General features: G+C 43.1%; 2 protein-coding genes across 2 annotated transcripts in view; one reads left to right on the top strand and one right to left on the bottom strand.

Moving 5' to 3' along the window:
* Zfc3h1 (zinc finger C3H1-type containing) overlaps positions 1–5,945 on the bottom strand; it is a 56,983-nt gene extending 51,038 nt beyond the window's left edge. The window contains exon 1 of the mRNA XM_051139743.1: positions 5,121–5,945. Within this exon, the coding sequence (XP_050995700.1) occupies positions 5,121–5,730 (610 nt within the window). The 5' untranslated portion in view covers positions 5,731–5,945. The remainder of the gene's footprint in view (positions 1–5,120) is intronic.
* Positions 5,946–6,102: 157 nt separating this feature from the next.
* On the top strand, positions 6,103–18,116 carry Thap2 (THAP domain containing 2). The gene is made up of 3 exons (XM_051139741.1): positions 6,103–6,714; positions 14,089–14,284; positions 16,748–18,116. Exons 1-3 carry the CDS (start codon positions 6,644–6,646, stop codon positions 17,123–17,125), a joined length of 645 nt encoding a protein of 214 aa, XP_050995698.1. The 5' UTR covers positions 6,103–6,643; the 3' UTR covers positions 17,126–18,116.

Genomic DNA, 18,116 nt, shown 5'->3' with positions numbered 1-18,116 from the left:
TACGGGAATCAAATCATGACCACACACCTGAGGAACTAAATGCACTTTACCTTAAGATCAACAGGTCTACTGCTCTGCCTTTCTTCTTACGCTGCCCGTCAGTGTCTTAAAGTAAAGATCTCACTGTCTTTGTTTTCCTATCATCCCAGTAAATGGACTCTAGCTGGCTCTAACTCAACAGACACTGACCTCAGTTTATAGACTACTACCTCCAGACTTCATTTTACCTGATTTCTCTGCAGCATGCAACACTGCACACCACTACTGTCTCTGTGACTCTCGTGTCTCCTCATTTTGTATATTTTTAATGCTTCCTAACTCCTTTTTCTTCGGTGCTTGAAATGGTGTTCTGCAGCCAACAGAATTCAGTCTCTTTTTATTTGAAAACATTCTAAAGTACTCCCTCTGTTTTACCTACCACATGGGAGGAATCTGAGTTGACAAGGTATTTGGGGCTCTCTATTGTCCACAAACGATGCTCACCCGGCGGCCAGAGTAATCTTTATAGATTATAAAGCTTCAGATCATTCCTTTAATTCCCATTAAAGCCCCAGGTCCTCGGAGTGAATGCCTCTATTATCTGACCGGGGCTGACCTTTCCAATCTTACCTTTCCTCTGCTCATCACAATGTCCGCAGCTTGGTACCTAGGCTTCTGTTCTTCAACTTGACCCCACTCCAAGACACCTCCTAGATGAAGCCACAATTATTTATTCACCCTGTCCATTTATGCATTCTATGTGCATAAATACAATTATCTGTATTCCAGATGAGCCACCAAAATGTAGAATTATAGTAATAAAAACCAAATAAATACTAAAGACATTGTAGACATTTTGCAAGGAGAATACATTCAATAAACCACCAAAAAAGTAGCCTAACAATCAAAAATAAGTAAAAAAAAAAAAAAATCAAGTTAGTGTCATTAACCCTCTTAGACAAAAATCTACCTGCTTAACCAACCACATTCTGAAGTTTGTCAAGATGTCACTTCTAACTTGTATTTTGATGTACCACTTGGTGAGACTATAGCTCAGTAATAGAAGGAAAAATAGTAAGAACTACATGGGCTAGAGAGGATGGCTCAGTTATTGTATGTAAGCAAGCTCTTGCAAAGGATCTGAGTTCAATTCCCAGCATCCACGTCAGCAGGCTCACAACTGCCCTGTAAACCCAGCCCTGGTCTCCTGCGACACAAATGTAAATGTATACTTACACACAAACATCATTAAAATTAATAAAAGTAGATTTCTTTTTTCAAAAGAAAAAAATGTTGTGGTTATTTTATCTGTATTTATCAGTTTATTATTAGGCCTAAATTATTATTACAGCAATATTTTCTAACCCCCTAGCAATCAATCAAGACAGACACCTGTTATATTTTAAAATCGCCTTAGTTAACCTGGGGCAGGGCAGCTATTAACCCCCTAAATTACTTCCCATAGTGGGGCAGGTATCCCATGCCATCTGTTTCTAATAATTTCTATCAAGCTACCTCCCATCCATAATCCCAAATACATGCTAATTGTCATCATCTGGGCCAAGTCTCCATCGGTGCCGGCCATGTGCTTCTCCACCTGACCCATGGTGCAGCCTCCTCTCTCCTCCTCTGGTCTCCTTCTTTTCCTCCCCAAGCCCTGGAACCTCAGCCATGCCTATCCTATTTGCCCTGCCCTGGTGTGATGGCCTTTTATTGGTCAAACAGGTTAGGCTCTTAGGCAAGATACAGGTGGAGCACAGAGACAGCAAGCAGTAACTAGCATCAAAATACATCAGACCAACCTCCAACATCAGCAAACCTGCTTTCGTTTGAGTATAGTGTCAAATGCCTATAATATAATCCCAACTACCATGGAGGCTGAGACAGACCTGGGAGCAACCTTGCAAGAAGAGCCTCTCCAAGCAAAATTTTAAAAGAGCCAGTGATATAGCTGCAGTAGTGGAGCAGTAGTGGGGGATGAATGAATATATTTTTGGTTTGGTTATTTGTTAATTGGTTTTTTCAAGTCCTGGAACTTGATTTGTAGACCAGGCTGGCCTCAAACTCAGAGAAATTCATCTTTCTCTATCTCCTGAGTGTTGGAATTAAGGTGTGCGCCATCTTGCCCAGCTGAGAATGATATAAAAATGACTTTTAACATCTGTGGAATCACTGGAGCATTTTGTGGAAGCTGGGATCTGTGGGTTTCCTCCTGGGCTGGGCTGGTGATCCCTTAGCCCTGGCATTCTGAGAGTCTCCAATACCTGTGCAGACCAGTGCTGGAGGAGCCCAGGCCAGAGAGGACGCTAAAGCCTGCCTGCCATCTCCCATGTTAACTACCTCAGGAGTCAATGTAAAATAAATTGGGCTTGGTTTTTTAAAAATAAATAAATAGCCGGGCGTGGTGGCACACGCCTTTAATCCCAGCACTCGGGAGGCAGAGGCAGGAGGATCACTGTGAGTTCGAGGCCAGCCTGGTCTACAAAGTGAGTCCAGGATGGCCAAGGCTACACAGAGAAACCCTGTCTCGAAAAAACCAAAACTAAAAATAAAAATAAAAAAATAAAAATGACCTTTAAATGTTCTGTTTTAAAGGAAGAGCCACAGTGCATGGTGGTGCATGCCTTTAATCCCAGCACTCGGGAGGCAGAGGCAGGCGGATCTCTGTGAGTTCAAGGCCAGCCTGGTCTACAAAGTGAGTCTAGGACAGCCAAGGCTATGTTACACAAAGAAACCCTGTCTCAAGGGGAAAAAATGGTAACTATTCATGGGAGACTGATGTCAGTTGACTGCCATAGCGCTGAGCCAGCTGGGGTACAGAGTGAATTCTAGAGAAGCTACAATGTGTATCCATGTCTCTAAACAACAATAAAAAAGAACTGAAACAGAATCCATTCTATTTTCTTTAAAGCTCAAGTAATATAAACTAATTACATTAAAAAAGATTAACAATAACCAAAAGTTATACTGAAGATATTTCATTTCTAACTCAATTAAGTGAGTCAGAATTGCCCTCATTATTTTTTAGGCAATATTTATAAAGTAGCCATTTTTATAATCACAGTTGATATATGAATTAAGCTGAGTGTGATACTGATATTAAAGCACTGTGCATAAGCTGGGGGTGGTTGCATATCCCTGTAAACCCAGCACTCAGGGAGGCAGAAGCAGGTAGATCTCTGTGAGTTCGAGGCCAGCGTGGTCTACAGTGAGTTCCAGGACAGCCAGGGCTGCACAGAGGAAGAACACTACCTCTAGGGGCTTTACTGACAGCTCATGAGGACAACAGTGCAGAGAATGAAACTCAGCATCTTGTTCTTCCAGTGCAGCAGCGGAAACACAATCAGCCAGACAGCTGAGCTCTGGCCAGTCACATAAGCACACTGCGTATTTATCTACTGCAGTAAGGACATACAAATATTAGTATATGGCAAATGAACAGACAAAAAGGTAAAGGTGGAAGTAGAAAGAGTAACCACGACATCTTTCTAAGGCAGAGTGACCCAAGAAAGCCATAGACCTTTTGTCTTGATTTTTTTTTAAACTAAACTCTATCTTCATTTGTTTCTCCAACACAAATTACAAGTTTCGTCTATATAACCTTAAAAAACATGTTTACATGTATTTAAACATCCTTTGTTTTTTTAATTAAGAAAGCAGAAAAATACATGGATGACTCATATGTGCATATAATCATGAGCAACGGTTTTCTAATCTTCATGAAAGAACGAACATTCAGCATCCGTTAAAGGACTACCTTACCTACCTGGGACTTTTCTCCAAAACCACCTTGAGATGTTTCTAAAGCTGCGTTAGATCACAGAAGTAAAACCCTTTTCAGGCCACAGGGACCAAAGTCTGTTGTTTCTTTAAATATTCCTTGCCCACTTAACATCATGACATCTAGAAAAAGCAAATCTGGCCTAAAGTTCTCCATAAAAATAATTCAATGGGAGTACAATGGGAATTAGAGCTGGTAATGAAAGTGCTGAGTAAACTACTTTAAACAATTAGTGAAAGTCAGGGTGTATAAGCCCATCAGGAAACAGGAAAGCTTTGGACGTTTGGTTTCTTAGCATAAACTCCGAGTAAACTTGATAACGTTAGAGACAACTAATAAGGTTAGAGGGAGCAAAAATTAGGAAATTGGCTGTTTCTCTTCCCTACTAGTCCACTCTCTACAAAAGCCTCCATTCCTAACACACTAAAAAAGCAGTGAGGATAAAAGCCCTGGTACGCTTATCTTTCTCTGACCTACATGTCGGCAGCACGAAGAGTTATAAAGCCAAAACGTGAACATAGGATAGAGAACTTAGTGCATACAGCTTTCAAAACTACCCATGAACTTAAAAGATCTTAATTAGGATAAATTAGGTAAAAATAAAGAATCTACACACAAACGTGTTGGCGCACACACATAAACACACTTTAAAGGGAAGCAATGGAAACGAATAACTCTAAAAAGTTAAGAAAAAAAATTACAGGAACGGTAAAATTATAGAGGAAAACTTTACGCTTTTTTTTTCTTTTTTTTTTTTTTTTTTTTTTTTTTTTTTTTTTTTTTTTTTTTTTTTTTTTGGTTTTTCGAGACAGGGTTTCTCTGTGTAGCCTTGGTTGTCCTGGACTCACTTTGTAGACCAGGCTGGCCTCGAACTCACAGCGATCCTCCTGCCTCTGCCTCCCGAGTGCTGGGATTAAAGGCGTGCGCCACCGCGCCCGGCTAACTTTACGAATGCTAATGCAAGGATGTAAGGATGTAATTAAGTAACAGTATTCCTTAAGCTGTTTTGAGTATTTTTCTCTAATAATCTAAGTCGATTTCCTACTAAATATGACATTCCAGTGCTAGCAAAAACAACACACCAACCAAATACTAATGAAATTTGGGCTGCTGGTGTACTGTTTAAAACCTAGTCGGTATTTGATTTCCCTACCTGACCCGAATCCATGACACGCTCATGTTCAAAAGCAACACATCCAATAAAACAATCTAAGAAAACAGCGGTGGAGTGTGGCACATGACGGCGGCCGACGAACGGAGACAAATGAGTGGTTCTGAGAAGTTAAACTCGGGGACCTAGCAATGACGCCAAAGGGAGCTCCAGCGACACACCCAGGGCAGACCGCCACGTTAAGGATACAGCTCTTGCGAGGTGGAGAGGGTTCTCGCCAGCTCTGGCTGCTGCTGAATCCGGATCCCGCTCCTCCTCCCAGAGGTCTGCACCCGGGCTTGCCTCCTCGCTCACCCACTCCTCGCCCCCGACTCCAGCGACTCCCACCCCGGTAAGGCCTGCCTCGAAAGCGGAAACGGTCCAAAGCTATGTGGCTCCGCTCCCAGAACGACGGCCGGGGGTTGCTTTCCGACAGGGAGCCCGATGGCATCCGCACCGGGGGCGGATGAGTCCGGAAAGGTTCTTTGGGTCGGTAGCTGCTGTGTCCCCTGAGGTGGCCCCGCTCAGACGGGTGCCGCGAGCGTGAGAAATTCCTCAGCTGCTGCTGGGAAGAGGACGAGGACGACGAGGAGCCGCCGCCGCCGCCGCCGCCTCCCCCGGATCCACCGCCCCGGGTCGGGTGAGGAGGCCTCCGCCGCGGGTACGGTAACAGCCCGCCGCCGCTACTGCTGGTGCTGCTGCTCCGGCTCCGGATCTGGCTGTTGTTATCGTCGTCGCTGATCTCCCCATCTTCGAGCTCCCCTTCTTCCTTCGGGGAGAGGCCGCTAGAGGCCGGGGTCGAAGTATCTGCGGTCGCCATCCGGGGAGCAGCGCTGCCCACACTACCTTAACCCTCCGTCCGGGGACCGCCCGACAGCTGCCTTCCCCCTTCCTCCTCTGCCCTCCGTCCTAACGGACCGGGCGGGCGCGGCCTTCCGGTGCTCGGACGCCTAGCAGGTTCTGCTCCCTAACTTCCCCGCACCCCAGATCTCTCTCGCCGGACCGTCGCTAGCCAGTTCCCTCTCTCCTAGCGCCCCCTTGCTGCTCTTCCGCCTCGCGAGAAAGGAGCTGTAGAAGGAGGCTGTGTCCCGATCGTCATTTCCTGCGGCACGCCGGAAGGAGACGTGCGGGTATCGCGATAACAGGAAGCGGTGCCCGCTCCGATGTGCCGTGTCCCCTTGCGCAAGGCTCGCCCTTGGTGCCAACTCCCTACCCCCGCTCCCCCGCCGCGACTGTCACTGTCCCCTGGCATCGTGTCCGAGGTGGCAGTGTCAATGTCCGCATAGCGGGCCTGCTCTTCAGGCGCAGACCTGAGTTTCAGAGTGATTAGCTGGTGGGGAAGGCACCCGCCATCTTCTCGTTGCTCCGGCGCCCCTACCCGAGACGCAGTATACTTACTATCTTTGGGACATTCCCCCACCCACCCCGGGGTGATGGTTGAGGAGGTGGGGGAAGCGGGTGTGGCCGCCATGTTGGTGAAGGCGACCGTCTGCTCCGGGAGCTCCAACACGTTGGCTCTCCGGGCCTAAACCCGCCATATTAATAAAGAGAAAAGGGGAGTGGGCTCTCCCTCCCATCCCTGTGCCATACACGCCCCCTCCTCCCTCCGCGTTCTCTGCACCGAGCTCGCTGCGCCCCGTCGCCCGCCTCATTTGTCTAGCGTTTGACAGACGCTTAGCAGACAGCGCCTGAGAACTGGCGTTCAGGTAGCGCCGAATGAGGGGCCCGGGGAAATGCCGACCAATTGCGCCGCGGCGGGCTGTGCTGCTACCTACAACAAGCACATTAACATCAGCTTCCACAGGTAACCTGGGCAGGGAGTTGGGTAACGGAAATGGGAGCTTTAACCAGACTGAGTATCAGTCACGTCAAAAAGAACGAGGTCCTCTGACTTGAGTTGCCTGCCCAGCTGCTGATAGCAGGGGAGCATCACTTTTGTCCATTGTGTGTGGTTTCGCACATCTGGAAACATTTGTCTCCTTTTCCGAGGAAAGTTTTACCGAATTTGCAAAAGGAAATCCGAGGTGTTGTGAATGGTACCTCTTACATTAAAAGTGATGAGTTATACCTTTATTTTTCACTCTTTTATTTTTGTGTCTTAGACCATGCTTTGAGACGAATGACGCCATAAGAGAAAGATCATTTTCCGTTCGAGTCAACAAAAACTCTTTTACAGCCTGGTGTATTCGAGTTAAATTAGTAAAATTTCACCAGCCCGAGTTGACGGGAAACATTTCTGTTAGTCACACATAGTAACCGCTGAGGAACGAAGTCGTCGCTGACGACCATGTAATTAGGCAGTGTTTTTCCAAGAGCAAATAGAAGCTTTCCCTTTAACATAATCAGAAAAAGAATCTAGTTTTTGTTTTTCTTTGGACGAAAATTCAGTCATGTCTTTGGTTCTGTCAGGTCAAACTCCAGCATTTGAACACTGCCTTGAGTATAATAGGCACTCAGTAAATGCTCATGTTACCGTCAAGATCTGCCACCTGCCTGAAGAAATTCTGAACACTTAAGTGAAAGCAGTTCTGATTTTATATATTCCACCATATAAATTGTGATCTTAGAATATAGAAAATATCTTTGGTCTTTTCCCTACCTCACGATTACTAGTTGCATACCTAACTAAAAGCTGCCACTTAAAAAGACCCTTCAGATAGTTGTTTTTAAACCATTTCGTGTAAATGTAGTGCTTTATCCATTCTTACAGCTAATACTCACCACGTCCCTAATGCCTAGCATTATGCTAATGATGGGGAAGTTCTTATCCTCAGGGACTTGAGGCTTCAATAGAGGAGCAGGCCATAATTACAGTTGAGTGCCACAGAGACGACATTCAAAGAGACCTAATATAGCCTTGGAAAGTCAAAGGACACCACAAAAGAGGTGACTTGTCACATGAGACCAAAGGATGACATAGGTTTGGTCTTCCATACCGAAGCATTTTCTGTTTTGTTTCCAAGGTACTTGAGAAGCCCCGAGAAGTGTAAAAAGAACAGCGTGATCAGATTTACATAGGAAGCAGCCTTCTGGCTGCAGTGTAAGGCGCTCAGAGAGACACTTAAAGTGCTAGTCAATCATCACCGGAGGGCGGAGCCTATTACATGTACTAAGTATTGATGCGTAGTTGTGGGTCCAGGAGCACCGAATTAGAGGAGCCGAGAGAGTTGAATGAGAAGAATATAGGAAGCTAAAACAAAAAGGCGCCCAAGCCGGGGGTGGTGATGAGTGTCTAATCTCAGAGCAGAGGAAGAAGAGGTCTGCCTGACCTACATAGGCCCTGTCTCAAAATAAAATTTAAATAACTATAAGGAACCCGTTCAGTGGCCGAGAGTAGGATGCTCCTGGCAGCAAAGATGGAGAGAAGTGGACAGTTTCTGAGAAATGTTTAAGGAGAATTTATAATCTGATGTGGAAGAGGAGTGAAAGGGGTCTAGCCACTCAAAACCGTGTTTAAGAGATGTGCAATGAAGAGCTCAGTGTGCTGACTCACAGCGGGAGTCAGAACTCCGGAAGCTCAACCGGGAGGTTCCACCCCAGCTTTGAGGCCTGTCCACTAAAACCCTGTTTCAAAAAAAGAAAAGTAGAAAAGGATACACAGTGTACAATACTGCTCATCTAATGTGAAACTAACGTTTTTTATGGTAACCTTAGAAATTTAGGTCTTTATAATTGCTTGGCAGGCACGTTCCTACATTCCCTTTTCATGGGAAGAGTAGGTAGAAGGGTCGCCATGAGTTTAAGGCCAGGCTGAGTTCCAGAATGAATTTGAGGCTTTGCTACAAAGTCAGACCCATCTCCTAACACAGCAAGCAAAAAATAAGGGGGCAGTATTTAAATAGCGTTAAATATAATAAAAATATAGTCCTATTTTTATATATAAAAATAGTATTTAACTTATCTTTTAAGACATAGTGTGTGTGTGTGTGTGTGTGTGTGTGTGTGTGTGTGTGTGTGTGTCAGAATCTCATTATGTAGCCCTGGCTGGCTTATACTCGGATATGTACCCCAGATTGGCCTTGAACTCACAGAGATCTCTCTGATACTGCCTCCCAAGTGTTGCCATTAAAGGCCACCATGCCTGGCACACACAAACTGTGTTGGGCAGGGCTGGAGAGCTGGATGGGTCATCAGGTAAGAGAGCGTATTGTGCCGGGCGTGGTGGCGCACGCCTTTAATCCCAGCACTCGGGAGGCAGAGGCAGGCGGATCGCTGTGAGTTCGAGGCCAGCCTGGTCTACAAAGTGAGTCCAGGATGGCCAAGGCTACACAGAGAAACCCTGTCTCGAAAAACCAAAAAAAAAACCAAAACCAAGAGAGCGTATTGTTCTCACTAGGACCTGAATTTGGCTCCCAGCACACATATGACAGCTCACAAAGCAGACCCAGGGGATTCAGCACCTCTTCTGATTTCCTTGGGCTCTTGCATACACATTGTATACACAGACACATTCAGGCTGTACGTGCACAAAATAAAATAATTTTAAAATTTATGTTGCCTAAAATTATTTTCAAATTTTTTTTACACCTAGCCTATTTTAATCTACATCTCCTTCTTAACCTTAAGTTACCTCTGTTAACATGACCCATGTGTCTCATTTTCATGATGTGTGATCTTTTTCACTCAGTGAAATAATCTTCACTGGCTTTATGATTTAACAATCTCTTCCACTAACCCTTCTCAAATTCTTACCAAAATGATTCGCCAGTGTCTGTGTCCCACTTTTGATCTACCCTTCTAAAGATTGCCAAAACAATAGAAGTCCTTATCTCTAATGAGTAAAAGACTGTTTGTGGGCCAAATATATAGTTTCCCTCGTCCTTGGCCAGTCCCATAGATTGAATATTGGTAGCAAGCTGCCATACTGATTCCCGTATTTCCTTTTTCAATAAGTGGAAGCAGTCCAATTTGGTGTGTCACTATTTCTTCTTGACTGGATATTGCAACAGCATTACCTGGTTTACTGGCTTCAATTCATGTACTGCTACCCACTCTTCTATAGTCAGCAGTCTATAGCTCTGCATTGACAACTGTCTTCCACGAAAGGGGAAAAGCTCCGACTTGTAGTATTTGCCCAGTTTCTAAGATGCATTTATTCTCACCAAGCTTGGTTTCGAGCCAGCAATATGACATGACTGATTGCAGAAACAGGAAGAGGCATACAGTAGTGCACCAGTCTTCAGTGGTTCCGCGGCATAGATGCAGTAGACATAAATAACTTTAAAAAGTAGGAATTAGGGCTGGAGACATTGCTCAGCAGCTAAAACTGTGTGCTCCAGCACACCTAGGTTCATCTCCCAGCATCCACAGCAGGCAGTTCAATCTGTAATCCAGTGCAAAGGAATCAGTTTCTGGCCTCCTTGGGTCCCTAAGTTCATGTGTATGAAAAAAACAGTTATTAGGCCAGGCTGGCATGGTGGCATACACCTTTAATCCCAGCACTTAGAAAGCAGAGGGAGGCAGATCTCTGAGTTGGAGGCCAGCCTGGTCCCAATCTACAAGACAGCCAGGGCTACATAGAAAAACCCTGTCTTGATATTTTAAAAAGTTACTAGGAAATTTAATAATGCCTTTAATAATGTTTGTATTTAACAGCTGATCTGTCAGATCTTGAAATTTAGCCCCTTACAACTTGTCAATGACACTTTGAAAGTATTCCATATTTTCTGCTTAGAAGGCCCCACCATTGGACTGGAGAGATGGCCCAGCAGTTAAGAGCTGTCTGCTCTTCCAGAGGTTGTGAGTTCAATTCCCAGCAACCACATGGTGGCCCACAACCATCTGTAATGCCCTTTTCCAGCATACAGGTGTCCATGCAAATAGGGCATAAATAAAATCAAAAAGAAGAAGAAGGCCCACCATGATTATTTCATCCCCAAGACTCAGATACCTTCACTGCTCCCACATAAGGCCCTTCCTCGGGGCCTTCTGGGTAAATCAGCATTCCCTATTCCATACACTTCTGCCCTTACTCTTTTACAAAAGACCTACCATGCCACTAAGCTAAGCATTTGCCTTTTCTAGTCTTTAAAAGGAATGCATGTGCACGCACATTTGCAGTGGTGCCCGTGGAGGCCAGAGAGCAACCTTGCATGGTATCAACTCTTCGAGGCACTGTCTTTTTATTTTTATTTTTTAACAGAATCTTTCATTGTTCTGAAATGATCCACCAGAGCTATTAGCCCCTTAGAAACATATCTACCTTACATTATAGGTAATAGAAATAAAATCCCCGGGGCTGGGAATGTGCCTCCACGGAAGGTGCTCTGTATATGTGGGACCTTGGTTCTCATCCTAGCACTACTACCACCAAAGATGGAGATCTGAAAAAGGAAATGTGCCTGCTGTGTCCAGATACTGTGCAAAGGCGCTAGCCTTGGAATTCTGGTAGTCTAACAACAATGTTCTCAGCCACGCTCCTCACACGTCAGTCCTCCTTGGTTCTCTGCCTTCCCAAGTGCAGTGTGCAGTTAGAGGCTTTTTATCATCGTTGTTGTTATTATCACCACATCTATAATGCCTAAGAATGTAAGGTATTTAACAGTTTATTTAGAATGTAAGCAAAATAGCATTGTTCAAACTATTGATTTTTTTCAAAACGTGTTGTGTGGACAAGAATATATCCATCTGTTACCACACCACGAGTTTGTAATATTTAGAAGCTGTCTTTTACTATTCAGATTAAGCCATTATACTGTGAAAACTCCAGATAACACATACAAGGACCAGGTAGAATTGCAGAGGCCTGTAATCCACAGGAGGTCAAGGTCATCCTCAACTATGTGGTAAATTTGTCATCAGCCTGGATGACTAGACTCTCAAAAACAAAACAGATAACATCTGCAAAACAATTTTAAACAATGCTCTAAAATGTGATGATATGGGCCCATAATCCCAGCAGTCAAGATGGAAGCCGGTGGACCTCAAATAATAATTTTGGCTCATCTTTACTAATTCCCCAGCAAAATGAAACACTCTTTAACCGTTAAATAATGAAATAAGCTGGTTGTGGTGGCCCACTCCTTTAATCCCAGCACTCAGGAGGCAGAGGCAGGCGATCGATGTGAGTTCGAGGCCAGCCTGGTCTACAAAGTGAGTCCAGGACAGCCAAGGTTACACAGAGAAACCCTGTCTCACCAAAAAACAAACAAACAAATGAAATAAGAGGGGGGTTTTGTTTTGTTTTTTTCCCCAAGACAGGATTTCTCTCTGTAACAAATGAAATAAAAGGGTTTTTTTGTTTTGTTTTTTCCCCTAAGACAGGGTTTCTCTGTGTAGCCTTGGCTGTCCTGGACTCGATTTGTAGACCAGGCTGGCCTTGAACTCATAGAGATCCACCTGCCTCTGCCTCCCTGAGTGCTGGGACTACAGGCATGCGCCACCTGCCCGGTGAAATACGAGTTCTTGTTTTGTTTTTTTGTTTGTTTGTTTTTTGGTTTTTTGGTTTTTTTTGAGACAGGGTTTCTCTGTGTAGCCTTGGCCATCCTGGACTCACTTTGTAGACCAGGCTGGATTCGAACTCACAGTGATCCGCCTGCCTCTGCTCCCGAGTGCTGGGATTAAAGGCGTGCGCCACCACGCCCCCGAAATACGAGTTCTTTGAAGGGATGTTAAGTAAGTGCTGAGTCGAATGCAGTGGCTCACTCCTGTAATCCTATCTCTTGAAAGGCTGAGCCAGGAGGACTGAAGAGTTTTAGGTTGGCCCTGAACCAAACAGTGTGTTGCAGTCCAGCGCAGGCTAGATAGGCAGGCCCTGTCTCAAAGAGCACGCAATCGCTGGTGGGACCTGAGAACCACGCAGCCTTGGCAAATGTACTAGAAAACATCTTGTAGTGAAATTGAAATATAAGAACGTCAGCTGTGGAGTGACAGCACTCTTCAGGGCAGGTCTGATGTGAGGGAGGAAATGTTGCGCACATCTGGGCTTTCATCTCTTCATGCTCTTCCTCACTGGCAATGTGTAGAAATATAGTTCCATACATGTGATTGGCCTTCTGCACCACATGATCTCACATGGATTTTATGGTTCTTTTTATACACTAATTAGTACTTGTGAGGATACAGTAATCAAACTAAGGAAGATGTATAAAATGTCAAAATGGCTCATCAAAAAAGGCACCTGCCCTGCAAAGCAATTTGAATTTGATTCCCAGAACCCATGGAAAGGTTGAAGGAGAAAACCAACTCAGCTTGGCCTCAGACCTCCATTTGCAAGCTGGCACACACATATCATGCACATGCACTACCAAAGGGAGAGAGAGAGAGACTACATGTTCCGTGGCCTGTATGTGAAGGGCAGAGGACAACCTGTGGGAGTTGGTATTTTCTCCTCAACCACACGGGCCCAGGCTATGGAATTTGGTGGTAAGAGTTCTTACCTAAGTCGTGCGTGGTGGCACACACTTTTGGTCCCAGCACTCAGGTGGCAGAGGCAGGTGGATCACTGTGAGCTCAAGGCCAGCCTGGTCTACAAAGCAAGCCTAAGACAGCCAAGGCTACACAGAGAAACCTTGTCTCGGAAAAAAAAAAAAAGAAAAGAAAATATGTAACTTGGGGCCTGGACAGATGGCTCAGCAGTCAAGAGCACTGACTGCTCTTCTAAAGGACCAGGGTTCAATTCCCAGCACCCACATGGCACCTCACAACTGTCTGTAACTCCAAGATCTGACACCCTCCCGCAGACATACATGCAGACAAAACACCAATACACATAAATTAAAATAATTTTTTTAAAAAAAGAAAATATGTAACTTGTACACTGGAAATTTTAGTGGAGAAAGTATAAAACAGTGATGTAATACAGGAAAGACAGAAAGGACATACTTTTCCTGTTAAAATTTAGTCTTCCTCATACCTGATTTATTTGTTACACAATAGCAGATAAAAGCATTGTGAAATTATTCCTGCTTCTGATCATACTATGTGTTACTTGTGTTTTAGTTATTGCTCTTGTTAAGGACGAGGTTGGAAGGATGTCTCCTTTCAAAGTTTGAAAAACAAAGCTATTAAAGTCAATATTTCACTAAATTTCTATAACTATAAAAAATTAGTATAAACTGACATCTGGAGATTAATTTTTTACATAAATGAGGGACTTTTTAAAAGTTAACTGTTTTAAGTACAACAAAAGTAGTAGGACAGTTGGATTTTGAGTTGCCTTTTGTTTGCTTGTTTTAAGGTTTCCTTTGGATCCTAAAAGAAGAAAAGAATGGGTTCGCCTGGTTAGGCGCAAAAATTTTGTGCCAGGAAAACACACTTTCCTTTGTTCAAAGCACTTTGAAGCCTCCTGTTTTGATCTAACAGGACAGACTCGACGACTTAAAATGGATGCCGTTCCAACCATTTTTGATTTTTGTACCCATATAAAGTCTATGGTAGGTGACATCACTCTCCTTTCTTAAACCATGTTTTAGGTCCTATTCCTTTGTGTTTGTGCAAGGAAGCAATTCACATAGTGCTAAAGTGACTGCGTAATGACGCCCTTCAAAAAGGCTGTAGAGCCTCAGCTTCCTCTTATGTAATAAAGGTGCAGGCTAGAATTAGAAACCAGGTCTCCAGACTCAAGTCTTCTTTCCCCTCTACGGTCCTAACGGACTTCAGGCTTTGGACATCTGGATTAAAGATGCTCAGCAGATAAAATCTATCTATGCGCATACTCCCAAGTATGAAATTCTTCTGGTGCCAGACACTTTGCATATAGGGCACCTGACCAGAATTGCAGCCTTACATAACAACAAAATTTTAGTTATCAGTAAATTTACCATCAGCAAAACCAGAGATTACAAATGAAACCTTCAGAATCACTCTCTTCTGGTTTTAAGGTGACAAACAAGTGGAATGCTAGTAAGTACATTAAGAACACATATTCAGGGTCTGGAGAGATGGCTCAGAGGTTAAGTGCACTGGCTGCTCTTCCAAAGGTCCTGAGTTCAATCCCCAGTAACCGCATGGTGGTTCACAACCATCTATAATGAGATCCAGTGTCCTCTTCTGTCAGGCAGACACACATGCAGGCAGAACATTATATACATAATAAATGAATAAATCTGAAAAAAGAAAAGAAAAAACATTTTAAGTTATGCCAAGAGGTGGTGGTTCAAGGAGAGGCTTCCTAAGAAACTATAGAGCTCACTCAGGGTAGGCATGAGGACTTGGGAGCTTGGAACACTAGTGGAGGCTAGGACAATTTAACTAGACAGTAAAATTAAAGCCAGGGTGCTGGAGGATAATTAAGAATTATCACATGTTGGCTTACTTGAAAGAAGAATTATGTACAGGATGAATGAAATAAAACAAGCCAGGCATGGTGGCTCATGCCCTTAGTCCCAGAACTCAGGAGGTAGAAGCAGATTTCTGTGAGTTAGAGGCCAGCCAGATCTAACTTATTGAGTTCCTGGGCAATTTCACTGTGTGGCTCTAGACTAGCCTCAAATTTATGTCTATCCTGCCTCAGTCCTGAATGCAGGAGTCACAAATGTGTACCATCATACCCTGAATGAATGCTTATTTAATAAATGAAAGACACAGTTATAAGAAAATGTGACACAATAGGAAAATCTCAAGTAGTTTGATATTTCTGGAGAATAGTGAACAAAAGAATCCTTAGCTTTCTGGTTTCAGATTTTAAATCTTTCAAAATTTAATGTGAAGAACTAATATCTAAATTTGGAAGCTGGTACCAGAGAATGTGTCTCTATAGACACATGACTTCTTGTTTCAATAGGTTCCAGGTCTGAAATATCCATCTAATTGAGAAATTAACACTAATTAAAAGGGAGATCAGATCAATACCATAGATAAATGAAATGTCTAAACAAATTCTAATTTGGTCTTAGTACAAGGAATTGAAAGATTTTTTTTTAATTTCCATAGAATCATATTGAATAATTTGGAAGATACCTTGAAAAATCCATACTTATTTCAAAAATCTGTGTTTAAATGTCTCTGTAGTTAACCCCTACCCAGATCTAGCCAATGGATAGGACATTCTCCACAGTTGAGTGGAGAGTGGGGTCTGACTTTAACACAAACTCTGGTGCCCCATATTTGACCATGTCCACTGGATGGGGAGGCCTGGTGGCACTCAGAGGAAGGACAGCAGGCTACCAAGAAGAGACTTGATACCCTATGAGCATACACAGGGGGAGGAGGTCCCCCTCAGTCACAGTCATAGGGAAGGGGAGTAAGGGAAAAATGGGAGGGAGGGAGGAATGGGAGGAGACAAGGGATGGGATAACAATTGAGATGTAATATGAATAAATTAATAAAGTATATATTTTTTTAAATGTCTCTGTAGTTAAAGGACATAAGAAGAAGGTGACTAGTAGGCATGGTGACATATGCCATTAATCCCAGCACTCAGGAGGCAGAGACAGGTGGATCTTTGAGTTCAAGGCCAGCCTGGTCTACATAGCAAGTTCCATGACAGCCAGAGCTACACAGAGAGACCCTGTCTCAGAAAAGAAAAGTACAAGGGCACTAGAGTTCTTTCAGCCTATTGAGAAACTTAAGCCATGATCACATGAGATAGTGTGCAGTGTGTGGCCCATTACACTTTAAAAGCAGTTTTGTTTGTTTTTGTTTTTGTTTTTTGAGACAGGGTTTCTCTGTGTAGCCTTGGCTGTCCTGGACTCACTTTGTAGACCAGGCTGGCCTCGAACTCACAGCGATCCACCTGCCTCTGCCTCCCGAGTACTGGGATTAAAGGCATGTGCCACCACCGCCCAGCTAAAAGCAGTTCTTAAAAGACCAGTTTAAATACTGTGTTACTCAAAACTCGACACTGTTTACTTATTTGTGATATTCATAATTTATGTTAAACTCTTTGTTCGGCTCAGAAACTCAAGTCAAGGAATCTTTTGAAGAAAAACGACAGTTTTACTACAACTGGACCATGTAATTTAAAGCCTAACAGTAGTCACCAAGTACTGCTTGAACACAGTTATGCCTTTAGGAATCCTATGGAGGCAAAAAAAAGGATAATTAAACTAGAAAAAGAAATAGCAAGCTTAAGAAGAAAAATGAAAACTTGCCTGCAAAGAGAACGCAGAGCGACTCGAAGATGGATCAGAGCCACGTGCTTTGTGAAGAATTTAGAAGCGAGTAACCTACTGCCGAAGGGCATCTCAGAACACATTTTACCAACTGCCTTAAGCAGTCTTCCTTTGGAAGATTTTAAAATTCTTGAACAAGATAAAACATTACCAGTTCTCTAAATCTCAAATGGATGAGAAGATCTGCATTTAAATTTTCCCTACACAGAATCTGATGAGTGTCATCCAGTCTTACCATCCTCGAAGATACTTCTGACACTTAGGCTAAAATCAAGAACTTAAGTTTCACTTGAAATCACAGTATCACTATATAACCTACGGAGACTTGAGAGAGTGGAAGAATTCAACGCCGAGTTTGAAAATGAGTAGAAGTGCCTTACATAAGGATTATATACTTAGACATTGTCTCAGGAAACACTGCTCGCAGGGTGTTTCTGGTTTGGTTTTATTTTTTAAGCTGCTGTCAAATAGGAATGACAAATGATTTGTTCCTGTAAGGAAAAACATTTGCACCAAAGTTGGGATATTAGATTCTAAAGGACATGTGAAGTAGGAGCTGGTAACATTAAATATGAGCTTAGAACTACTGGATTTTGTATTAATTAATTTATTGGGATTGTGGTTGAAAATTTATAGAATAAAACCTCTGGGGTACAGGGCAAGTTTCGTGTTTTGTTTTGTTTTTACTTTTTGCATATCTTTTAACCAGTCAAAGTAAGCTTATCATGACCTTCTTTGTAAGAACATTGGATTTAAAAGTAATTTGTAAAATAATTTAAAAATAATATTTTGAATGTGAAATATCTTTGAGACTCCACACTAGGAAAGGCCTCAAGTACCTCAGACCGGGAAAACTTGGTGAGTTATATACAATTTCTAAGAAAATAATGCAGAATTTGGGGTCTAGCTTTTACCTTAAACAGACAAATGTATATTAGTCTCCTTTCTTATAATAAAAATACTGGATTTCCATCTTCATAACTGATATGTTAATAAACACATTCGACCTGTACCCATTTGTTCCTTATGTTGATAGTGTAAGCTGTTGTTTCTTTTTTAACTACTTCCTAATTGCCTCTTCTATGTAAAAAATAGCTTTTGTCCCCCCATGTAATAAATCACAGTATAATTTAATCAAAGGAAAGTATTTAGC

This window comes from Acomys russatus, chromosome 31 (assembly GCF_903995435.1).
Source record: "Acomys russatus chromosome 31, mAcoRus1.1, whole genome shotgun sequence".
Classification (NCBI taxonomy): domain Eukaryota; kingdom Metazoa; phylum Chordata; class Mammalia; order Rodentia; family Muridae; genus Acomys; species Acomys russatus.
This window is presented reverse-complemented; position numbering and strand designations above follow the sequence as displayed.